Source organism: Diabrotica virgifera, chromosome 4 (genome assembly GCF_917563875.1).
Source record: "Diabrotica virgifera virgifera chromosome 4, PGI_DIABVI_V3a".
In the NCBI taxonomy this organism is placed as follows: Eukaryota; Metazoa; Arthropoda; class Insecta; order Coleoptera; family Chrysomelidae; genus Diabrotica; species Diabrotica virgifera.
Window position 1 is genome coordinate 88446939 of NC_065446.1, and position 27429 is coordinate 88474367.

General features: G+C 32.7%; 1 protein-coding gene across 1 annotated transcript in view; it reads right to left on the bottom strand.

Moving 5' to 3' along the window:
- Window positions 1-27429, bottom strand: part of LOC114326292 (calmodulin-binding transcription activator 2) — a 298703-nt gene that overhangs the window by 222679 nt on the left and 48595 nt on the right. Inside the window, exon 2 of the mRNA XM_028274604.2 lies at window positions 26874-27009. Within this exon, the coding sequence (XP_028130405.2) occupies window positions 26874-26993 (120 nt within the window). The 5' untranslated portion in view covers window positions 26994-27009. The remainder of the gene's footprint in view (window positions 1-26873; window positions 27010-27429) is intronic.

Consider the following 27429-nt stretch of genomic DNA (forward strand, 5'->3'; position numbering starts at 1 on the left):
TGTTGGTTTTCTATACACTTGTGTCTCATATTCAGTATCCTTCTTTGAGACTAAAACATCGAGAAAAGGCAGGGTGTTATTATATTCCTTTTCCATTGTAAATTTTATTGTCTCTTCTTAATCGTTTATAATATTCAGGAATGTATCCAACAATTCTGATCTATGAGGCCATATTGAAAACACATCATCTACATATCTCCACCATACAGTGGGTTTCAAATTTTGTTTAGAAATGATATTAGTTTCGAAATCCTCCATAAATATATTAGCCAATAATGGAGATAAAGAGGAGCCCATTGCTAGACCAAAATTTTGTTTATAAAATTCATTATTTAGTTGAAAATAGGTATTATTAGTACATAAGAAGCGGCTCTAATTATGCTAAACGAAACCAATTGTGTCGCAAATTCCTCGATGGAATGCAGTAGGATGTGGATACCCATATTGAAAGAGGAAGTCAATAGAAAGAAAATACCACAATTAGTAAGTCAATGGTCGAGTTAGTACATATTTTATATTTTAGTATTACTTATATATCCATGTATTATTGATATTATTTATAATTTAAACAAAATTATAGTAAAGTCAGAATTTGGTATTAATTTTGAGAGTAAATTAAATGTAAGACCAAATACTTACGATGTCGGGATAGTATCACGAGGTTTTTCCTGGTTTTCCCTCGTGATTTACTATGAGATCTCTAACGCGAGAATTTTAATGTCACCGTTGCATGTGGTTGTCTTTTTAAAGACAGATCACATGCTATGATTTTTTGTGACGGATATTCTTGAGTTGGGGTTGATTTCATGTAATCGAATGAACTATCTTTCAGTAAAGTCGTCCCAGGAACGCAACTCATAAATATTGGCAATATCATTTTAAAGTCTTCTACTTGAAAATGTATCATATGTATCTGAATTGCCGATATAAATGAGTCAAATTAAATAAATTATTAGAAGAATTTTTTTTTACTAAGCAACAACATTTTTGTTTATGTAAGTAGTATTTTGTATTTTGACAACGGCACCCGATTTGGGCGTCGAAGCGTTAATAAAAATCATTTTTTAATAATATTGTGGCTTATTTCCCATTATAAATAGTTAAAATTGTAAAAATGCCACAAGAAAATAGCTTCAGAACAACATTAAGCGTGCGCGACACTATTTTCCACCGTTGCATCTCGTATACAGTATGGTGCAAATGAAAGGAATAAATTCGTTATTTCGTAAACCAGTGACTTTAAATAAAAATCCCAAAACAGGTCGGTTTTTATTTTTAAGTTATGATATTGTGGCATATATAGTATACTAGTGACGTCATCCATCTGGGCGTGATGACCTTATCGATGATTTTTTTTAAATGAGTATAGGGGTCGTGTGCTAGCTCATTTGAAAGGTTCTTCAATTCTCTATTCAGTAGTATAAACATTTACATAATTAATCAATGGGAAAATCCCAATAGTTGGCTGTATACCATAGTTTAAAAAACCAATACAGAAGTAAAAACTTCGAGATGTATTCTGGTATAAAATCGTTTATTTAAAAACTATAAAATGTCATCGAATGCAGAACGTTTTCGTTCTAAACAGAACATCTTCAGTGCCTAGAATGAAGTATTTCCACGTTAGATTAAAGCAAAAGGTTTAAAATGTGACTGTTAAAATGAAAAATGTGGGAATACTTACATCCTACCGAGTATTTTGAAACTAGCACACCGTAAATAGTGTTAACATCATCATATATGGTTTACATAATGTAATATGTTAAAATGTTATGACTACAAGTCGATGTTAATGGATAAAGTGGAACACATGCTAAAAGGGTGCCATGGTTCCCTGCTCGAAGATACTAGGTACTTGCCAATTCAATGGGCACAGACCAACTGAGAAATTGTGAAGTGGATATACAATTTGACAAGGGTGACATGACATGACAAGATAAAGCCAATTTTTGGTTAAAGTTTCATTTGATTTTGGATTTTTTAATAAAATGCCAAGGTTTGTCTGCAAAAATAATTTAAATTATTTGAATAATAAAATATACTGTAAAGTTTAAATTAGCAACTCTCTATTCCAGAATAACTTATAGATTCATTAAATTTAATGCAGATATATTACGTGGTTTAAGTTGTGACGTCATCGGATGTGAAATGACGAGATGAAAGTTGAGTTTGTTGAAACAAGGAAATACACTACATAATAAGATAATTAGACTTGCATGGAAAAACAAAGCTAAACAAGCCGAGAAAACCAGGATTTAATAGTGTTTTTATGTGATGAAATGTTGGTTGCCTAAAAAGGCAAGCAGACAACAGGTTGAATGTAAACGGTAGAATATTGCAAGAAAACAGTATATATACAAAAGGTGGCTATTTATTGTGTTAAATTTATTATTATACTATTGTAATGAATAATTATGTCTGTTAAAAGTTGGAAAATAGTTGTTAAAAAATTAAATAACTAAAGATTACTGTTAGTGAGGTAGATATATGTGTGACGGATATGATTGTATATAGTATTGTGAAATGAATGAGAGTATGTAATAATATAATAAAATTAAACTATGTGACCTAAAGTCTAATTCATCTTTATGTAGTTTTGAAAGGACTGAATGAATTGAAAGTAATGTATCTTGATATTCCACCAACGTGGAATAGTGAATAAAATAATTAGAATGAGAGCTACCAATATAGGTCAAATTGTGTGTTGGTGTCAGTATGTAAAGAAGAATCTAAATTGAATGAGTATATGAAATAGAAAAGTATGAGATTGATTTCTATTGGTGATAGTGGAGTGAACAGACTGAACTAAATGAAATATATTTAAGTGCACAAACTTTATGAACGTATGTGATTGTAACTGAAATCAAACAAATGAAAAATGTGAAAAATTTTTTTATTTTAAATTGGGATAAATGGATATTGGAAGTTGCCTGATACGAATGGAAATGAAAAGATAGATGAAAAAAGAAGAATAGTGAATGCAATAAAACTTAAATGTTATAATCTGAAAGAAGTTTGACTGAATGGGTCGTAATGGATATAGGTGTGCAGTATCCTATTGTTAAGTAAAGTCTAAGAATCTAAAAAGAAAGAAGTGACAGAATGTTACTAAGTAAGGAAAGTGATATATATGACAGACCAGAGAGATTGGATGTATGGTGTTATTTATTATTGTAAGCGGAGATGAGAAAAAAAAAAAAAATGAGTAAGTAACATAACAGGCAACAGGATAAGGGAGTGTGAAGAACATTCCAAAGAGACAATAAACCAGACCGATTTAAGGATTAATAATAATAAGAGGCATTTAAATAAATTATGAAAGAAGTGGTGAGATGAGATATAGAGGACCTGAAAAAGAGACAGAGACACAAGGTCAGACCAGAAATGAATAGGAGTGGAGGAAAATATGAAGGATAGGAAAATAGAAGAATCAAAACTGTGTTAGGGATGGGATGGTGGGGGAGGCAGCCATGAAGTTGAAAAGAAATGCAAGTTGAGATATGTGTTAATGGGTGATTAGTATGGAAAGAGAAGACTGTTAAACTAGTGGGGTAGTGGAAAAAGAGGGGGAGGGGGAAATGGAGAATAGGAGTATAGGGGAAGGGGGGTGAGAGGAATAATGAGAGAAAACTAGGGTTGGATTAAGGGAATAGTTGTCGATGGATAGGAGTGAAAGGACGATTTAAAGTTGTTTGACGATTAACGCAATTGGGGCTGGTCCTCATGTCTCTGGAAATCTCGAGGTCCTCGTACAAATCCAGGCGTAGATTGTTTCTGTCTTGGATGTTATGAATTAATTTAACACCATCAGGGATGTCAAGATGATGATTATTAACTTTCAAATGATGGGAAAAGGCTGATGTAGTGTCTCTTTTAGAATGTTCAGCAGATCTGGTTGAGAGTGATCTGTAAGTCCTGCCGATGTAAGAGGCATCACAATCAGAACAAGTCAGTCTATAAACACCACTACGATTCATATAGTGTATTGTATCCTTAGTATTTGTCAAAAAGTGGCCAAGGGTATTTCCAACTTTGAAAGAAATATGTATATTCTCAGAAGAGTTAGATACAATACGTTTAATCTTTTCAGATAGATGTGGGTTATGATATGGTAGTGACCTGTAAATAGCAGAAGATGAAGATGACTGATGGAAAGCAGAATTTTGAAGCAATTTAGATTCTCTTTTACGGATGAGTTTATCTATTATAGAGGGATCGTAACCATTGTTGACAGCTATTTGTTTTATAATGTTGAGTTCTTTGTTGAACGAATCTGTTGACATAGGTATAGAGAAAAGTCTGTGTATGAAGCTTCTGAAAGCTGCTAGTTTGTGTCATAGAGGATGATTAGAAGAAAAATGAATTACATGGTCAGTTTGGGTGGGTTTACGAAAGATACCAAAGTTGAATTGGTTGTTAAGTCTGGTAATAGATAAATCAAGGAAATTAATGGCCTGAGAAGATTCTAGTTCCATGGTAAATTTGATATTAGGGTGAATTAAGTTAATTTTAAGAAGTAGTTGTTGAGCTGAGTCATGATGTCCAGCGATGAAGACCAAACAGTCATCTACGTAACGAAACCAATGTAACATTGTTACATTAACATTGTTAACATTGTTACATTGGTTTCGTTACGTAGATGACTGTTTGGTCTTCATCGCTGGACATCATGACTCAGCTCAACAACTACTTCTTAAAATTAACTTAATTCACCCTAATATCAAATTTACCATGGAACTAGAATCTTCTCAGGCCATTAATTTCCTTGATTTATCTATTACCAGACTTAACAACCAATTCAACTTTGGTATCTTTCGTAAACCCACCCAAACTGACCATGTAATTCATTTTTCTTCTAATCATCCTCTATCACACAAACTAGCAGCTTTCAGAAGCTTCATACACAGACTTTTCTCTATACCTATGTCAACAGATTCGTTCAACAAAGAACTCAACATTATAAAACAAATAGCTGTCAACAATGGTTACGATCCCTCTATAATAGATAAACTCATCCGTAAAAGAGAATCTAAATTGCTTCAAAATTCTGCTTTCCATCAGTCATCTTCATCTTCTGCTATTTACAGGTCACTACCATATCATAACCCACATCTATCTGAAAAGATTAAACGTATTGTATCTAACTCTTCTGAGAATATACATATTTCTTTCAAAGTTGGAAATACCCTTGGCCACTTTTTGACAAATACTAAGGATACAATACACTATATGAATCGTAGTGGTGTTTATAGACTGACTTGTTCTGATTGTGATGCCTCTTACATCGGCAGGACTTACAGATCACTCTCAACCAGATCTGCTGAACATTCTAAAAGAGACACTACATCAGCCTTTTCCCATCATTTGAAAGTTAATAATCATCATCTTGACATCCCTGATGGTGTTAAATTAATTCATAACATCCAAGACAGAAACAATCTACGCCTGGATTTGTACGAGGACCTCGAGATTTCCAGAGACATGAGGACCAGCCCCAATTGCGTTAATCGTCAAACAACTTTAAATCGTCCTTTCACTCCTATCCATCGACAACTATTCCCTTAATCCAACCCTAGTTTTCTCTCATTAACACATATCTCAACTTGCATTTCTTTTCAACTTCATGGCTGCCTCCCCCACCATCCCATCCCTAACACAGTTTTGATTCTTCTATTTTCCTATCCTTCATATTTTCCTCCACTCCTATTCATTTCTGGTCTGACCTTGTGTCTCTGTCTCTTTTTCAGGTCCTCTATATCTCATCTCACCACTTCTTTCATAATTTATTTAAATGCCTCTTATTATTATTAATCCTTAAATCGGTCTGGTTTATTGTCTCTTTGGAATGTTCTTCACACTCCCTTATCCTGTTGCCTGTTATGTTACTTACTCATTTTTTTTTTTTTTTCTCATCTCCGCTTACAATAATAAATAACACCATACATCCAATCTCTCTGGTCTGTCATATATATCACTTTCCTTACTTAGTAACATTCTGTCACTTCTTTCTTTTTAGATTCTTAGACTTTACTTAACAATAGGATACTGCACACCTATATCCATTACGACCCATTCAGTCAAACTTCTTTCAGATTATAACATTTAAGTTTTATTGCATTCACTATTCTTCTTTTTTCATCTATCTTTTCATTTCCATTCGTATCAGGCAACTTCCAATATCCATTTATCCCAATTTAAAATAAAAAAATTTTTCACATTTTTCATTTGTTTGATTTCAGTTACAATCACATACGTTCATAAAGTTTGTGCACTTAAATATATTTCATTTAGTTCAGTCTGTTCACTCCACTATCACCAATAGAAATCAATCTCATACTTTTCTATTTCATATACTCATTCAATTTAGATTCTTCTTTACATACTGACACCAACACACAATTTGACCTATATTGGTAGCTCTCATTCTAATTATTTTATTCACTATTCCACGTTGGTGGAATATCAAGATACATTACTTTCAATTCATTCAGTCCTTTCAAAACTACATAAAGATGAATTAGACTTTAGGTCACATAGTTTAATTTTATTATATTATTACATACTCTCATTCATTTCACAATACTATATACAATCATATCCGTCACACATATATCTACCTCACTAACAGTAATCTTTAGTTATTTAATTTTTTAACAACTATTTTCCAACTTTTAACAGACATAATTATTCATTACAATAGTATAATAATAAATTTAACACAATAAATAGCCACCTTTTGTATATATACTGTTTTCTTGCAATATTCTACCGTTTACATTCAACCTGTTGTCTGCTTGCCTTTTTAGGCAACCAACATTTCATCACATAAAAACACTATTAAATCCTGGTTTTCTCGGCTTGTTTAGCTTTGTTTTTCCATGCAAGTCTAATTATCTTATTATGTAGTGTATTTCCTTGTTTCAACAAACTCAACTTTCATCTCGTCATTTCACATCCGATGACGTCACAACTTAAACCACGTAATATATCTGCATTAAATTTAATGAATCTATAAGTTATTCTGGAATAGAGAGTTGCTAATTTAAACTTTACAGTATATTTTATTATTCAAATAATTTAAATTATTTTTGCAGACAAACCTTGGCATTTTATTAAAAAATCCAAAATCAAATGAAACTTTAACCAAAAATTGGCTTTATCTTGTCATGTCATGTCACCCTTGTCAAATTGTATATCAACTTCACAATTTCTCAGTTGGTCTGTGCCCATTGAATTGGCAAGTACCTAGTATCTTCGAGCAGGGAACCATGGCACCCTTTTAGCATGTGTTCCACTTTATCCATTAACATCGACTTGTAGTCATAACATTTTAACATATTACATTATGTAAACCATATATGATGATGTTAACACTATTTACGGTGTGCTAGTTTCAAAATACTCGGTAGGATGTAAGTATTCCCACATTTTTCATTTTAACAGTCACATTTTAAACCTTTTGCTTTAATCTAACGTGGAAATACTTCATTCTAGGCACTGAAGATGTTCTGTTTAGAACGAAAACGTTCTGCATTCGATGACATTTTATAGTTTTTAAATAAACGATTTTATACCAGAATACATCTCGAAGTTTTTACTTCTGTATTGGTTATTTACATAATTATTTATACAGGGTGTCCAATAATTTATTTTTTTTGTCAATTTGCCAAATGATTTAATTTAATAAAAATTTTTTGGACACCCTGTATAAATAATTATGTACATGTTTTATATTACTGATAAAACGTTTAAAAAATTTTTGACCAACTTTTGGTCCTGGCAACATGCAAATTTGTTAAAAGGGGTCCTTTTTGAGTAAGATTGTGCAAAAAGTCCGAATTAGAATATTTTTCCTAGCGGATGCGCAAAGGCTTTCTGGACTATACGCTACGTAGAGCAACACTACGCCGCCGCGGCCGCGCCAATCAGGATATACCATGTTTTTCAGACGCTTCGTAAATTAGCTTCGAGGGAGAGGAATCCTTCATTAAAGCAATAAATTTAACAGATTAAAAAAAAATAAATTTGACAGGTTTACTACAGTTAAGTACTTGAAAGATTTTATTGATATTTTTAGTATAAAGTAGTGATTCATAGAGTAATAGCCCGATCAGGGAACACAAAATTTTACGAAAACCTCCAAAAAAATAAAGGAAGGATGAAAATTTGGGAATAAGTAGTTGAAATTATCTATTATTATACACTCACCGGCAGAGAAAACGGGCACCCCAAAAAATGGGTCATTTTTAATGTCTTGTATTTCCTAAACCTGACGTCAGATTTAAGTAATTTTTTTAATATGTTATAGCCTTGTTCTTTATCAATATCGCTGTAATAATATTGTTGCTAGATAGGTACATTGTCATTGTATACAGGGTGTACGAATCAAACTGTGTTTTTTTCTCAAACTTTGTAACACCCTGTGACAAACCTGTAACACCAAAATACTGAAATTATAACCAAACTATAGCCTCAGGTTTTCTTAACATTCTGTTTTTTGATTCATTCGCTTATGTTGGATAATAAAAAAGTTAAGCACTTGAACAACTACCCCTGTTTTTCGTTAATACAGGGTGTTTTTAAATAAGTACGGCAAACTTTAAGGGGTAATTCTGCATGATAAAATAATGACAGTTTGCTTTATAAACTTATGCCCGCAAATACTTCGTTTCCGAGATAGGGGGTGTTGAAATTGTTCTTACAAACTGACGATTTATTTATTGCTCTAAAACGGTTTGTGATATGCAAATTAAATTTGGTAGATTTTAAGAACTAGTTATTGCGCATTTTTTAGCATACAATTGAGAATTTTATATTCACCATTGGCGTGTATACGGGATATATCTAAAATATTTATACCCGTATGCACGCCAATGGTGAATACAAAATTCTCAATTGTATGCCAAAAAATGCGCAATAACTAGCTTTTAAAATCTACCAAATTTCATTTGCATATCACAAACCGTTTTAGAGCAATAAATAAATCGTCAGTTTGTAAGAACAATTTCAACACCCCCTATCTCAGAAACGAAGTATTTGCGGGCATAAGTTTATAAAGCAAACTGTCATTATTTTATCATGCAGAATTACCCCTTAAAGCTTGCCGTACTTATTGAAAAACACCCTGTATTGACGAAAAACAGGGGTAGTTGTTAAAGTGCCTAACTTTTTTATTATCCAACATAAGCGAATGAATAAAAAAACAGAATGCTAAGAAAATCTGTGGCTATAGTTGGGTTTTAATTTTAGTATTTTATAAAAGCTAGAACATTCCACAGGGTGTTCCAAAGTTTGAAAAAAAAACACAGTTTGATTCGTACACCCTGTATACAATGACAATGTACCTGTCTAGCAACAATATTATTACAGCGATATTGATAGAGAACAAGGCTATAACATATTAAAAAAATTACTTAAATCGGACATCAGGTTTAGGAAATACAAGACATTAAAAATGACCCATTTTTTGGGGTGCCCGTTTTCTCTGCCGGTGGGTGTATAAGAAGAAGTTTACAATTCTACATCCCCTCCATTTTACAAAAATTGGGAAATACCGGGTGAAAAATATTTTCTCGGAGGTGAAAAATATACGATCAAAATAAGTCAGAAATTGTATAAAATGACTAATTCTAAGTAACTTTTGTTCTATAGAGATTTTGACTAAGTTAATACTTTCCGAGTTATTTGAGAGTAGACCCAGTAGAAGCAGAGTTGTAGCTAATGAAAAGGAGCTCCTTCTTCGTAAAATTCCAAATGGGAATATTTCAATTTGAAATAACCCAAAAACGGAGCTCTTTTTGGGGAAAATTCATTACAACTTTTGAAAATTTTTAAAAAAAGGTATATTTTGTTTTTAAAAAAACTTCTAACATTAAAAGCAAGCGAGTTACGCTCAAAATGTTGCTGGTCTTTTTTATTTATTGCTAAAAAAATCGCGAAAATCACCCCCTAATTAGCTTACCAAATAAAATTAATCGTAACCGCTTCACAAGTTACATTACTTATGTATTGTTTATATTATCTATAAGTTTCATTGGTTCAAAGGGCTCATTTTTGAAAAAAAATTGGGTTTAAAATAATATTTTTTTAATTTTGAAAAAATTGGTATTTTTTATGGAATTAACTTAAAAATTATTAGTAATGCCAAAAATCTCAAAGGCTAATAAAATGTTCGTTTGCTTTTCTGAATATTTTTGATTTTTTGTTTTCTTGTTAGACAAAAATTGGTTATGCTATGGCTGTTCAAAGTTTGCCTAAACTCGTGATTAGTTACTCGTTCAAGCCATTTTAACTACAGATTTTTCAACCGATGAAACTTACAGATCATATAAATAATACATAAGCAAAGTAACTTGCCAAGTGGTAATGATAAAATTTATTTGTGATGCTAATTAGGGGGAGATTTTCGCGATTTTTTTTACCAAAAAATAAAAGGAACCAACAATATTTTGAGCGTAACTCACTTACTTTTAATGTTAGAAGTTTTTTTAAGAAACAAAAATAAACCTATTTTTAAACACTTTAAAAAAGTTGAAATGAATTTTCCCCGAAAAATGCTCCGGGTTATTTCACATTGAAATATTCGATTTGTAATTTGACGAAGAAGAATCTACTTTTCATTGGCTACAACTCTGCTCCTACTGGGTCTACAGACCTCATGCATAAACTATTTTTTTTTCAATTTTTTATAAGCTATATTTTTGCTAAGAATTTTTTTTCAATAAAATACTTACTTTTTGAGTTATATTTTTTTTTTTGTTAAAAATGAACATATTAGAAATGAACATATGAAAAGTATTGACTTAGCGAAAAAACTCTATAGATCAAAAATTTCTGTCTTATTTTGAATGTATATTTTCACCTTAGAGTTTTTGTAAAATTTTTCTAATCATTTTTGTAAAATGGAGAGTAAGTAGAATTGTAAACTTTTTCTTATATAATAGAAGAGAATTTCAACTACCTACTCCCAAAGTTACATCCTTCTTTTATTTTTTTTGGGACAGATTGTTCTTTGATCCGGCTATAACTGCATAATTATTTTCCCAAAATCTATTGCGATATTCTGTTTCGGATCAAGCGAATTTTCGGATTACCGAAGTTCGAATTAGCGTGACTACTGTATTTCCTTCATCTGGGTACCTTTCCATATGAGAGAATAAGTGGTAATAAGGAAGTGGACTCCTTAACTCAATTTAAGTAATTTTTTCTGTAAAGATACCCATTAAGCTGTTAATCTATGTATATAGAAACCCTCAAAAAGTAATTTTTAGCTGCGTACAAACCAATATATCTTTCTGATATATTGAAAAAGAAAAGTATAAAAGAAGAAGAAATTAGACTAAGCCTAAATCAGCCAGATTTACGTTGGCGTTAGCGGTGTGGTGGAATGTATAATTAAGGGTTATAAAAAAGCGAAAACAAAAACAGAAGAAGCTCATCTGAGAAGCGTAAAAATGTTTAGGGTTTTTTAACCCTCGTTTAATGGCTGCGAATGAATTACACCAGGTGTAATATATCTCTTTAAGACTTGAAAACTGCTGCATTTTACAGGAAGCCAGGCGGACACAAGATTTGCCCCGTAAAAAATGCATATTTCAATTAAGAGTTTCATTTATTTACCACACCGAAACCGGAAAATACGAGTATGGAGCCGTTCTTTTTTTTGATCTTCTACAAATGTTGTTCTCATTAAAATGTTCGTATGATAGCAATTATTATTTTTCCTCTTTTATTATTTACACTCACCGTCGGAAAGCCGACATCATTAAGCCTTTTTCCCATTATTATTTTTTACGCGGAAGAAAGAACGAAAAAACATTCAAAAGACCCAGTTACAAGAATAATTAAAATAATTATATTTTATTAAATTTAAGTAGATTTGTCAACTTCTTAACTCGCGAGAGTTCAAGATATGCACTTTTAATTTAGTATTGAAAAGAACTGCTCTAATAAAGCAGGTCTTTGTAGTGTGAGGTATATACACAATACAGGTTACGAAAATAAAAACGATAAAGACAATTAAACACAAATATTATTGGTTATTTCATTCATAGCAGATTCTGAGCAATAGGAAGCTACAGAAATAAAAACCACTGCGATCATTTTTTTATGATTTTAACTTTATCATGTAGTAAGATTTTTCATCACGTGTTTAATTCTGTCCAATCAGATTATTATTTCATCGGTAATTTTCTACTGTACAAAATTACAGTGGGAATTTTTTTAAGTAGATTGTTTCTGTTTAATTGCAACCAGTTTCTTAGTTTTGACAACTGTCACATTTAAGAAAATATCTATAATAAACTTTTAGTTCTGCATCTAATGTCAAATTGTCACGAGGAGAACACAAATCGGTAAATTTAAGCGCTCGAGTTTACTTCGATAAGATTATTTCATGAATACAACTGTATTTAAAAATAATTCTTCGTCTAATTCTAATATCTTCATCTAAATATTTGCTAAACTGTGCTGTTAACTTTGATAAGTTGAAAAATGTGTGTCACATTAATTGGGATCAATGTCAGTGAATGTTTTTATACAAAGACTTGAATTTTATACGTAAGTATTAAAAAATAACCTTACGACACCACACGACAGGAAGAATAAATAAGAAAATAATGTCCCACTTTTTCTTAAACTTGTTGTCATTGGACAATAGCCACTCGAGCCCTGCGGGCTCTCATACCTACTGTCTATTGCCAGACAACAAGTTTTCGAAAAATTGTCGCATTATTGTCAATTTATTCTCACTCTCTTGTGATATTAAGGGGATCGGTACAAAATTTAGGCTCCTATGCCATTTTTTATGCATTCTTTTTTTTTCGAATCCTGAGAAAACTAATACGTATTTTTGAAAAATTTAAACGCAGAATGAAAGATTGTCTTATTACCGAGGGCGGCAGAATGTCCATGAAAACTTCTATAATGTTTATTTTAATAAGTTACAGGGGTGACAAAAAAGAAAAAAATTAGTGTGATTTTTAATTTTAAATATCTCATTCAAAAGAATATTTTTGTTTATTCTAAGGGACTTTCGGCCCTTGGTAATGATGTAATCTTATTCTGCGTTTAAATTTTCCCAAAATATTTATTAGTTTTTCCAGGATTCGAAAAAATGAACACCATGTCCGAGGTGATATTTTCCAAAACGAAAATTTGCTATTTTTGTCATACAACGCACTCAGTCGAACATATGTGCTAACAAGACAGTGACAATTTTAAATATTTGACACGGCTTCAGGAATATTTTGAGTTGTTTATTCAATAATATTGATATAGGCCTGGATCCCGCGTACCAAAAAAAGTTGATTAATAGCAAGCTGAAAATTTGTTAATCGGTGTCTACTCGGACAATCTTTGATGTACGGGAACAGTGGAACAGGGGAAGTTTTAATTGTGGAACAGGTTACGCAGGGGTGGGCAAAAGCCGGCCCGCGGGCCGGATCCGGCCCTTTTGCTTACTTTATCCGGCCCATTGAAAAATCCCGCAAGCATTTTTTTTATCCCTTTTATGCGATTTTGTTGAAATCAACAGTATTAGTATGCGTAGTATTCATATAAATAATGAAATATATAAATAATAGAGAGTATTGTAATTTCGAACAGCTGTAACTTTACTACATAGAATTAAACGTGCACTTTTCTCACTCTTCGAGGCAGTGATGTTTTGGTTTCAGCCAGCATATTTGTCGTCTACCAGGACCCCTTCTTCCTTCGATTTCGCCCTTTATAATCAGCTGCAACAACTTGTACTTATCATTTTTATGCCCCAAATATGATATCTTTCTCATTTTAATGATAGTCAAAAGTTCTCTGTCTCGGCCCATTCTGTGAATGACCATTTCGTTCGTATCATGATCGGTCCACTGTATTTTCCATATTCTCCTAAAAAGCCACATTTAACAGTCCAAGTTATTCTCCAAGAGCTAAGCCAAAATTAACAGTCCAAGTTTCGACACCATAAAGAAGAATAGAGTGGATATAACATTTTACCACGCGATATCGTATTTGAAGATTTAGTCTTTGGTTACTCAGAAATTTCCTCATATTCAAAAAGGCTGCTCTTTATTGCCCTATTCTTGATCCAATTTCTGATTTCGGATTTAGATCTTCCGTAATACACAATATTTTTGTCCACTTTTTCAATATCTTCATTTTTTTGGATCCTTGTTATGAATAATATAATGGACTATATTTCTTAAAAAATACGTGACATTTTACATTTTACTTGTTTGTATGTACACCTCAGTAAGACAATTTATTATTAATATTATCTATTATTAACAGTCAAATTTCTTTGTCCAAAAGCTTCAAAATGATACTTATAGTATTTTTTTCAACGATCGAAAACATCTACCAGAATAAGAGTAAAAGTACAAGATGAACTAACTAGCCCAATTGAAGCTGGCAATGGAATAAGACAGGAGGATACCCTGCGTCCTTTATTATTCTAGCTAATCATGGATGAAATAATAAAAAAAAATAAGAACTGAAAAGGCTACCAAATGGGAGAAAAATAACTTAAAATAATCTGCTATGCAGTCGATGCAATATACTAATCTCTCAAAGTGAAGATAATTAACAACGTATGCAGCACCAATTTAATATAACCGCCAAAAAATTTGACATGTTAATGTCCCAAAAAAAAAATGCATGGTTATAACAGCAAATCCAATAGGTTGTAAATTGGAACTGGAGGGTCAGATAATAGAACAAGTAATGGAGTTTTAGGCATTAAACTATCTAGCTACGGAAAGTTCCAAACAGAAGTGGAAGATCAAGTGAATAGAGCAAACACAGCCGCAGGTTGCCTGAATGACACAATATGGAGAAATAAAAATATCGGAAAAGAAATGAAAGGCAGAATTTACAAAACAGTCATCAGACCAATAATGATATACGCGTCAAAGTATGACCTGACACAGAGAGGACAAAAAGATTGCTCGAAATAGCGGAGATGAAAACCCTTCGAAAAATCGATGATAAGACAAAAAGACGTCTGAGACGGAGCTAGAAGTACAGATATACGACGGAGATGCAAGATGGAGAACATTAATAACTGGGTACGAAACGGAAGAGTAGAATGGAATGACCACATAGCCGAATGACAACAAATAGAGTACTAAGGACGGCGGCGAGAGACGGTTCCCCAATAGGAAGATAATCAGTGGGAAGACCATGAAAACGATGAAACGACAACTTACTGGAGGCACATTGAAAAAACAGGCAGAGTCATGTCTATACAAAAAGAAGAAGAAGTATTTTTGTGAAAAATATTTCTTCACAGGAAAAACATTCCACCAAAAACATTCGCGTGTTCATAGCGCAGCGTACGTGGTATAGTCCTCCGGCCCGGGAAACATTTTGAAAATTTCATTTTGGCCCGCGCTTAACAATATTTGCCCACCCCTGGGTTACAGGTATTATATATATAGGGTGTCCCAAAAGTAGTGGAACGGTCGAATATTTCGCGAACTAAACATCGGATAAAAAAACTGAAAACTACGTGTTTCAATCATTTTCAAAAATCTATCCAATGACACCAAACACCAACTTCCACTACACCCCCTGGAGGTGGGGTGGGGGGTAACTTTAAAATCTTAAATGGAAACCCCTAGTTTATCTTGCAAATTTGGATTCGTTACGTAAAAGTAAGCAACTTTTATCCAAGACATTTTTTCGAACTGTGGATAGATGGCTCTATAATTGGGAAAAACGATTTATCCTGATACCATAGGTAAATTATGGAAACGGTCTAATATCTCGAGAAATACACTTCCAAATAAGAAACCAAAAAACAGGTTTTTAATATTTTTCGAACACCTATCGATAAACACTAAACATGACCCTCCAACCCACCCCCTGGAGGTGGGGTGGGGGGTAACTTTAAAATCTTAAATAGCAACCACCACTTTTTATTGCAGATTCGAATTCGTCATGAAAAATTAAGCAACATTTATTCGAAATATTTTTTAAAAATGCTGATAGATGGCGCTAATAAATCGTATTTTTCCAATTAAAGCGCCATCTATCAACAATTCTAAAAAATGTTTCGAATAAATGTTGCTTAGTTTTTCATGACAAATCCGAATCTGTAATAAAAAGTGGGGGTTGCTATTTAATATTTTAAAGTTACCCCCACCCCACCTCCAGGGGGTAGATTGAAGGGGCATGTTTAGTGTTATTCGATAGGTTTTCGAAAAGTATTAAAAACATTTGTTTGGTTTCTTATTTGGAAGTGTATTTCTCGAGATATTAGACCGTTTCTATAATTTACCCATGGTATCAGGATAAATCGTTTTTCCCAATTATAGCGCCATCTATCCACAGTTTGAAAAAATGTCTTGAATAAAAGTTGCTTACTTTTACGTAACGAATCCAAATCTGCAAGAAAATCTAGGGGTTTCCATTTGAGATTTTAAAGTTACCCCCCACCCCACCTCCAGGGGGTGTAGGGGAGGTTGGTGTTTGGTGTCATTGGATAGATTATTGAAAATGATTGAACACGTATTTTTCAGTTTTTCGATCCAATGTTTAGTTCGCGAAATATTCGACCGTTCCACTACTTTTGGGACACCTTGTATAAATATACAAAAACTAACAAAAAAAGGTTTAGAAAAATACAAGCTTGTTTAAATTTTTTTTCCGAAACAATGCAAGTTTTCGTTCTATATTGACTCCCCTATTACATATTCTCCGAAACAAAACGTCACCCACAGAGAAGAGATAATTGAACAGAAGTAGTCAAATGAATTTCATGATGGGAGACCTTTTCTACCGAAAACATCGCCTGCTCGACCTACTAATCCAAATTCCGCCGTCACTAATCTTCACGCCATCCCTCACCCAAGCGCCACTCCATCGGACCACGTCATTATCCAGGGTATAAATGAACCGTCCGTTCCTCGTAACAGCTGTAGTGCAGTAACCAGTGAACAGTGTAGATTCTAGGGGCTCAGAATACTGAGCCCCGGAAGCATTGAAGATTTTTTTGTTTTGTTTTATGGCATAGACTTGGGTGTCAATTAGCCAGTCACAACTTTTTGTTTTCTATTCATACATAAAGAAGGCAATGAGGTCCTTAGAGTTCCATAGCAAACTCTTCCACAGGTCTCTACTCAGTTCAAAAGCTGCAGGTGGCCGCTATGGACTGTCCAAGTTGCTCACCACATTTTTCCATTATACATCTTCTTCTTTTTCTTTTTTCATATGTACATAATATATCAAATTATCAGGATTAAAAGTTTAGAGGTTAATTTTAGTTTCACAGATAAATTTCATTAAACAATCATATACAGTGCGGTGGAATAAGTGTTGCCCCCCCCCAGTTAACTTGTTTATTATAAGAATATAAGCAAAACGCTCGGACAGGTCGATTTTTAAACTAACCATAGTATATTATAGCATAAACGTTTCGAACTTTACGCGATCCCTCTTCAGGTGACAGCCATAACTTTGATTTTTTTAAATAGGAAAGTACATCATGTGACACCTCATTTAAAAGCTCTTAAAATACTGAGTTCAAAAATGTATAATACTATAATCCTGTTTGAGAGCGTAGGCGGAAAATTTCGGTCGAATTCTTTCTAAATGCAACTATTTTTTTCGAATCCTGAAAAAACCAATAAATATTTTTGAAAAATTTAAACGCAGAATGAAATATTACAGTATTCTCGATGGTCCAAAGTCCCTGAGAACTCCTATAATGTTTATTTTAATAAGTCACAGTGGTGGAAAGAAGAGAAAATTTAGTGTGATTTTTAATTTCAAATATATCATTCAAAAGAAACTTTTTGTTTATTCTAAGGGACTGTCAGCCCTCGGTAATAATTTTATCTTTCATTCTGCGCTTAAATTTTTCAAAAATACTTATTAGTTTTCTCAGAATTCGAAAAAAATAAATGCGTTTAAAAAGAGTTCGACCGAAATTTTGGGCCTGCGATCTCAGAAAGGATTAAAGTATTATACATTTTTGAAATCAGTATTTTAAAAGCTGTTAAATGAGGTGTCACATGATGCACTTTACCATTTAAAAAAATCAAAGTTATGCCTGTCACCTGAAGAGGGATCGCGTAAAGTTCGAAACGTTGATGCTATAATATACTAAGGTTAGTTTAAAAATTGACCTGTCCGAGCGTTTTGCTTATATTCTTAAAATAAACAAGTTAACAGTGGGGAGGGCAACACTTATTCCACCGCACTGTATATTTTTGCTATTCAGAGACAATAGATGGGATACATTGAAAGGTGGAAAAACATTACATTTTATTAAATCTTCGATTAAATTATAGGTGTATGGAATGTATTTTGTGCACTCAAACAAAGTGTGATTCAAATCACCCACCTTCTGACATTCAGTACAAAGATTTGAATCAAAAACTTTAATTCTTGATAGATGTATGGGGAAACAAGCGTGTCCAAACTTCATTCTAATTAATGTTGTTATATTATCTTCGAGGTACTACATAATTTTTAAACCAATATAAAATATGTTTGGAACAGAAGGTTGAATCAGTGAATACTGAGATTTGGATTGTTTACAAACATCTCGCCATGATTGACTCCACTGATTTTTAACTCGATGCTTAATAGTGTTAACTAAATCAGATATGCAAAACTTACGATTATTTGAAGTACCATACTCAATAGCTTTCTTAGCCAAACTATCAACATATTTATTATGCGTTAGTCCTATATGAGCCTTAACCCATTAAAAGTTCACTCTTCTTTTATTTTTATGAATTTCAAAAAAGATTTTCTTAATTAGTAGGATATAAATATTTGAATTGTTATTGGGAAAATTTATAGTTTGAATAGCAAGAAAAACAGAGAGTGAATCGGAAATAATTGTTGAAGATATATCTTCTGATTCTTTAAAATATTGCAGGGCCTCATAAATTGCTATGGCTTCAGCACTGAAGATAGAAAAATCATGGCCTAACTTAAACATTTTTTCTGTTTTAGTAGCAGGTATGTAAAAGGCACATCCAGTGCCAACTAACGTCTTAGATGCATCTGTATATATATTTACAGAGTCTGGCCAATTCTCTAAGAATGTTATTAAGATAGAGCTAATATAACTCTTTTCATGGTAACTTGGTTTTACTAAATTAACTGTATGTAAAAAAGAATGAAAATCTTCAAGTCCAAAGATATCAGTCACGTTATAATCACAATCAAAATTTGACAGATCTCGAAAAGCTTCGCAAAGTGGAGGTGAGTTCTTTAGCTTCCAGTATTTATTAGTTAAATCCGCTACATTTAGCTTGTTAATATTTTGGTAAAGACCGATATTTAGGTAACGAGTTTTCATTAAAAATTTCTGGCTGAGATATTTCCTTCTATAATTGAGTGGAATTTCTAAAGCTTCTCATGTAAAGCTTTATTTGGAGTTGATTTCATAGCTCCTAAACATATACGGAGTCCTAAGTTCTGTACAACGTCTACTTTGTTTAAAATATGTTTAGAAGCTGAGCCATATAGGATACATCCATAATCAATTTTGGATCTAATATATGATCGATAGAAAAGTAAGGAAGTTTCAACATCAGCTCCCCACCAAGTCCTTGAAATTGCTTTAAGAAAATTGAAGCATTGAAGATGACATCAGAAAGGACGTCGAAAGCTAGGCCCTTTAATTATCGACGCCGTTAAACCTGGAACTCTTTATTATTTTTTTATTTTTAGACGAAATCAATACAATGAAATGCCACAAGACATACCGTGTACTCTGTTCGTTTCGTCCCGCAGTACATTAAATACTAGTAAATCTGATAAGACTCTAATAGTCCACAGTACATCGTCCATTTTGGAAGATGATTACAAAAGTCTAAAAAATGGTTTTAACTAATCCGTTTGAGCGAGTCTACCACTTTCTGAAAAAGGACCAGGCAACACTCCTTATGGAAAAGTGGTCCCGGTCAAATTTGATAAAAGTTTGGTCAATTATACTTCTTGATGTGTAGATTAAAAAAGTCCATGGCACCTGGGTCTGAATAACTACTATTCTCGAGTTACAGCCTTCTGAATTTATTGGATTCGAGTGCTCGGTTTACGTTAAGTGCACTAATTTACGGTCAAGTGAACGAAAATATTTATTATTAAAAAAAGAGAAACTCATGTTATTCATACATACTTGCGTGTTGTATATGAATTCGTGGTCAAAAATAGTTGGATCGTATTTTAGTCTTCAGAAAACCTCCGAAAAGTCTTCAGAAAACTAAAGAAGTGCGGTATAAAAGGTGCTGATAGATCGATATAAGCATTATCATGTTTTCATGAATGTTTCTCAGTTATGGAATACCAGCAAAACTCCAGTTCCGCCTTATCTTTAGAAAACTATTGAACAGTGGCGGATCTAGGGGGGATGGGGGTAATTCCACTCGTAACATGTTCCAGAATACTTAAGAGAAAAAATTGTTGAAACATAAAAAATCCATTAGTTGACATGAAACTTGTGCCGCATATCAGATATAAGACAGGTAGAGAACATGGACTTGATTTCAATACAAAAAAAAAGTAAATGGTAGTTTGTAAATGCTAAATATTAATTACAATTGTCTATGGAAAAATCGGGTTTAAATCATCTTCGACTATTCGTATGTTAACATTTTGCTGATTTCGGTTAGATGCATCATATGTCGTGTTATCTAACGACCTATCAGGATACTTAACATTGGGTTGATGTCTTGCAAAGCCTAAAAACCATAACACACTGGTGATATGAGCACAAGTACCTACAGTTCTCGCACCAGATTGACAGGTACAGTAGTACCCGTTAATCGGTTCTTCTACAGGCTCATCTTCATCATTATCTTCATCAACCGTATAAGAAATGAATACTTGGTGTTTTGTAGCTTGCCGAAACCTAGAAAATATTCGAACTCTTATGAATCCCGTTTCATCCATATTCTCATCAATTTGAAACTCTTCGTCATTTTCTCTTATTATTTTATCTTGTATGTAAGATGGTGCAAGTTTAATTTGATATATCCCATTCGTAAGGTCTTTTAGGTAGTCTAAGTCGAAAACAGGAAAGTTAGCAAAATCATGATTATGAAGCCATCTCCATTGACCATTTCTTCTATATGATTATACCTAAGTATGAATATTATAGTTGTTATAAAAATAATCCTACAAAATTATTCTCCATAATATTTTGTATTAAAAAGCTCATCATCATTGGCTGTAGAACCCCTGGTGGACCTCGGTCTGTTCGAGAATCAGCTTCCATTCCATTCTATCCTCCGCCTTGGTTTTCCAATTTCGTACTCTTAACACCCGTAACTCATCTTTCCTTAAATCGTACTCTGGGCCATGGGCGCTCATACCCATGGGCAGGGGGGCCGTGACCACCCTGGCTTTTCGGGTGCTTTGAATTATATATGGTTATTCAAAGTATACAAAATATAATGTGCAACATCTTCACGTTTGCCACCCCCCTAAAAATTTTTATATAGCCGCCCGTACTCTGGGCTTACGTATTTTCGTCACACTATCCGCTCTTTGTTTATAAATGTGTTTTGATGGCTCCATCTCGTTCATTTTCGTTAAATAAAGTTATTTCATTAATTCTGGAACATGTTACCGGTGGAATTACCCCTATCCCCCCAGATCCGCCACTGTTCAGTAGTTTTCTAAAGATAAAGCCGAACTGCAGTTTTGCTGGTATTGCATAACTGAGAAGCATTCATGAAAACATGATAATGCTTATATCGATCTAGCAGCACATTTTATACCGCACTTCTTTAGTTTTCTGAAGACTTTTCGGAGGTTTTCTGAAGACTAAAATACGAGCCAACTATTTTTGACCACAAATTCATATACAACACGCAAGTATGTATGAAGAGCATGAGTTTATCTTCTTCTAATAATAAATATTTTTGTTCACTTGACCGTAAATTAGTGCACTTAACGTAAACCGAGCACCCGAATCCAATAACTTCAGAAGGCCGTAACTCGAGAATAGTATTTATTCAGACCCAGGTGCCATGGACTCTTTTTAATCTACACATCAAGAAGTATCATTGACCAAACTTTCATCAAATTTGACCGGGACCACTTTTCCATAAGGAGTGTTGCCTGGTCCTTTCAGAGTACAGGTTGGACGCGTTTCCGCACGCCCCACGCCTCAACCTGTAGCTCTAGTGCGGTTAAGTTTTGTTATTGCAAAACTATAAAAATTTTAATTTTAAACAAAAGATTATACGATAAAATAAAATAAATTATTTTTGTCCGACAAAAAAGAGCGCGCGATCGTAGAGTCCGACACCCGCAAGATGTCACTGTAGCGCGGTCATTTTGTTATAACAAAACTTTTAATTTTAAATTGAAAGTACATAATTATATTTAATTAATAAAGATTGTCGATCTCTTGGCCGACAAACTTACAGCCTCGTTTCGTTAGTCCGACAACGTAAACATGTTAATGACGCGGAAACGCGTCCAACCTGCATTCTAAAATTTTTCAGAAAGTGGTAGACTCGCTCAAACGGAGCAGTTAAAACCATTTTTAAGACTCTTGTAATCATCTTCCAAAAAGAACGATATACTGTGGACTATAAACTAATTTTAAAGAAAAAACAATGAAAAATAGCACAGTCTATAATCGAAAAAATATTTATTTCCCTTTCAAATGGTTTTAATAATAAAGTAATTACTTATTTTAGTAAATTTTAATGAAGACTTAAAAAGTTCAATAACCGAAATAGTAATTTTCTGGGAGAGTAGGCAAAATGCTTACGTAATAAAATAGAAAAACCTCCAAAGAGAGATTCCCAACAAATAGAGACATTCCAGAGCGGTAGATCAGTTGGGATAAAATTTTCGAGTCCTCTAATTCTGTTTAATTCTGAAAGACCAAATCGTTACTTCTGTCGGCGCTGAAAAGCTCTAATGCTTTCAATTCAGACATTACGGCGAAAAGCTTTTGTTCGATATTATCGAAGGTCCAATTAATGACATATCCGACGGTTTTTAGGGGCTTTTCATTGAGTAGTTCGAACTCGTCAGTGGATTATGAAAGAACCTCGACGATGGTGTCTATAGAACGTATAATTTGCATGTACTTAACTCTTGTTGGATTTTACTTTTCCGCGATACATACAGCGATTTTGTCCATTTGCATTAGATAAAAGAGCTTTTTATAAGTTCCTTCACTAAAACAACGATTGAAGTTTTGTACAAGACATTTCACAAAGCAATGCATTAGTGTAATGTAATGTAGTCATTAATGAAAAACATTATAAAACAGATGGAGAGAATATCTTCCTAATAATTATTCGTAATCCAGGTACTTAAAAAGGGGTCTAAAATAAAATTGATAACAATTCAAAAAAGTACCTGGTTTTAGGTTAGTAATTAGACAGGTAGTGAAATAATCCCTCAGAGAATTTTCAGACAAGCTGATAGATCTGATCTATGGCACTTTTCTTCTTCTTTTTAATGTACTATGTCCTTTCAGAATGTTGGTTACCATCATAGCTATCTTAATTTTATTTACTGCCACCCTAAATAGCATACTTATATTAATCCCATACCAATTTCGTAAGTTCTTCAAATATGAAGTCCTTCTTTGTTCTGGACTGCGTTTGCCTGCCATTTTCCCTTGCACAATATTTTGTATCAACCTATATTTGGGAGACCTTTCATTATATCACGAAATACTCCAGTTTTTTCTTCTTAATGCTTCTCACAATCTCAGTAGTCTTGCTGAGACGTTCTAGTATAGTACAATTTCGAATATTCTCCACCCAAGACACTATTAAAATTCGTTTTCATTTCGGTGATTTAGATCAATTTTATTCACAGTCCAATACCCGACACCATAAAGTTAGACTGAGAAGACGTAGCAGAGAAGTAGGCTGATTCGCAATGCCAATTTTAGGTCTCTGTTGCAGGACCGCATTTAGGTAAATTGACGCCCTAGGCAATTCTATAGTAGCCGCTCTTCAAACATGTACCATTTTTGCAAAAAAAATTGCAGAAATTTTTATTTAAATAAGAATACACTAAAAATGGATTTAAACAACGATGTTTATATACCTATACTTAACAGAAAAAATTGTCATTCCAGTTCGATCACATCAGAGACTTCCTTTAAAAAAGAGACTTTTCAAAAAAAAATTTCTTGACAAAATCGACAAATTGTTATAACACGTTCTTGCGTCATGCGTGATGAGAAGTTATTTTTAATTCTTGACATTTTCGAAAATGACCTTTCAGCGGACACGTTGGCAACTGAGATGCACAAATAAATGTGCAAAGCAATGTCAAAATTAGGGAAAATATCTTTCGATTCACTTAGTGCAGTCACTGCAGGTTTTCACCTCCGATTTCGTTGAACTTCCATCGATTTTCATGAAAATTGGTGAGTAGTTAGAGCAGAGGTTCCCAACCAGTATGCCGCGGCATACTGGTGTGCCCTGAAGTCACTGTAGGTGTGCCGCGAAATTTGATTATACTTACTATCATTATAGAGATTATTTACCCAGGTGTGCTGTGGCTGAACCAGTTTTTAAGTTAGTGTGTCTCAAGCTAAAAAACGTTGGAAACCGCTGAGTTGGAGGATACCTCAATAAAGGTGACATGATACCAACTTGCGCTTTTACCGTGGTGGTGGATGCCACCCCTTCTCGGGGGTGAATTTTTTTTAATAATACCATAAATCGATAGAGAGACAAATTCTAAGCAAAATTTGTTATATAAAGTTATTAATATAAATCAATACTTTTTGAGTTATTAAAGATCAACAATTTTATTTTTTCGTAAAAAAATGCACATTTTAAAGCTGTTTTTTACGTATAACTCAAAAACTGTAAGCTTTTACAAACAAGTTAATATTACCAAAATTGAATATAATAAAAAGCTAAATACACCCATCACTTAAATAACTAAACTAATGTTAATTCAAAGTGAGTTATGGGTAATTGAATGTATATTTTTGTCGATGAGTACTCAAATCTAAGTATTCAAGCTTAAATAACGGGAAAACGATGCATTTTGTAAAATATACCTGCTAAGCACTTGTCAAAGTACTTCGGAGTACCTATCAAATGAGCTGCAGTAGAAGTTAATAGCATCACAATTAAGGAAGTTATGATGAAAATAAGAGAATCCTTTGGAACTTTTTAGGAAAAAGTGAAAAATAAAAATTTATTATGTTCGAAAAAATAAAAATTTATAGTAATCATTAGAATAATTTCTTTATATTAGCATAAGTAATGATTTCAACAATTTTGAACGGTTTAGAATGCATATTTTTGAAAAAAAGGTGTAATTTAAAAAAAAATCAGGATTATCGTAATTTTCATTTTCTTTGATAACTCCAAAAATACTCAATATACGTAAAAAGTGATATATGTATAAAAAATTTTAGTTTTTTCTTTATCAAATATTTTACCTTTTTACTATTCCTGTAGGGTAAAAAATAACCGAGATAGAAAGGTTTAAAGCTTAAATTTTGCTGCGAGAACCATGTAACCAGGGCCATTTAACCTTTTATTTTTAAAAAAGTAAGGGGTTCAAAAGATTAAATTCAACGTGTTTTAATAGCCATTAAAACGAACTTTCAAATAGTTTTAAGGCAAACCTGATATCGTAAAAATTAACGGAGTTATTTAAAAAAAAACAATAACTTTTTTGAAAAAATTTTTAAATGATACATTTTGAAATATATTTGGTGCATACATTTTAATGCTATCTACTTGTTCGGAGCTCATTTGATAGATATTTCTAAGTACTTTGACAATTAAGAAGGTTATGTTTTATATAAAATGCATCATTTTCCTGTTATTTAAGCTTGAATAATTAGATTTGGGTAGTGGCCGAAAAAAATATACCTACATTCAATTACCTATAACTCACTTTTAGTTAACATGAAAAGGTTTTTCCAGTAAGGAGTTTATTTCATTTTTTATTAGCTTCAACTTTGGTAATAATAACTTTTTTGTAAAATCTTATAGTTTTTGAGTTATTTATGAAAAATCGGTTAAAAACATGCATTTTTCTCACGAAAAATTAAAATCTTTGTGTAATAAAATTTTAATAACTTTATGTAACAAATTTTGCTTAGAATTTGTCCCTCTATCGAATTCTTGGGATATTTTTAATAAAATAATTTTCACCCCCGAGAAGGGGTGGTAACCACCCCCAGGGTAAAAGCGCAAGTTGACACAATGTCACCTTGAGATATCCTCTAACCACTCACTAATTTTCATGAAAATCGATGGAGGTTCAACGAAATCGGAGGTAATAGCTTATATCCACCTTTAGTGACTGCACTAACTCTTCTTTAAATATTAAGATATGTCAATTGGTGATCTTATTGTGGTATCCAAATGACGCTTTAAGTGAATGCATTCATGTATGAATGATGTATCTTGGTCGTCTTTATTTTGTATCAGATTTTCAGCTTCTTTAATAATTTCTTCATTGCTTAATTTTGGCAAATCTGTTAATAACACGAAAACGTTGATAAATAAGTCGATAAGATTCCAGACGTCTATTCAGGTCTCTTATCAAAATGTCGATTATATATAGAATGTGTGGATTTTCATCTTATCACTAGCTGAAAAGCTCGTCAAATTGAATTTTTCTTTTTTCTTTCTTTCTTATTTCTTTATATGTTTTATTTGGGCACAATTTTTTGGCTTCCTCATATTTATTATGGATACCACTATGAATTACCTTTATGTTTGTGATATTCCCTTTTCGGTATATGTTAATATGTTAACATGTTGATATGTTAAACATATTTGTTAGGCAGATGTAAGATTAAATTTACAGAAAAATGGGGTACCAACCACAGTATATTTTTTTGTTTCATTTTAATTCATGTAGTTTTGTTAAGTAAAAATATGAATTATTCGACTTACCTCGGTTCCTTGAACTTTCAGCTTCATATGGTCTTCCCTAGTTGTTTTTCCATCTTTTCTTTTCTTCCAACAATAACCATCTCTACGATACCGCACTTTCTTTCGGCTGTATAGTAACATGGAACCACTTTTCGGTCTGAAAAAATAAGAAAAATATTCAACCATCTATTCATAAAAATATTACTATTAATAAAAACACAATAATTGGAAAAACATCAAAAAAGAAGTTTGAGAATAAAGAGATCTGGTGGTGATCAAACGAAGTTCAAGAAAAAATAAAAAAGAAGAAAAAAATTATATAAACAGAGGCAACAAAGGATGTTCCTCAGGATCTTCCTTAACTTTTTCCATTTTTTGTAGTGTTAAGTTGTTCTTGTCTTTCTACTTTCTGAACTTGCTTGTATATTTGTTCTTTGAAGTGTTGGCAGAGATCGGTTTCTGTAAGTCTTCTTAGAATAATTCTAGATCTTTTGGTAGCTGTTTTTATTTTTTTTAGATTCTAAATTTTAATAAAGTAATTTTAGGGGAGAAAAGTTATTTAAAATAGTGGCTTCAG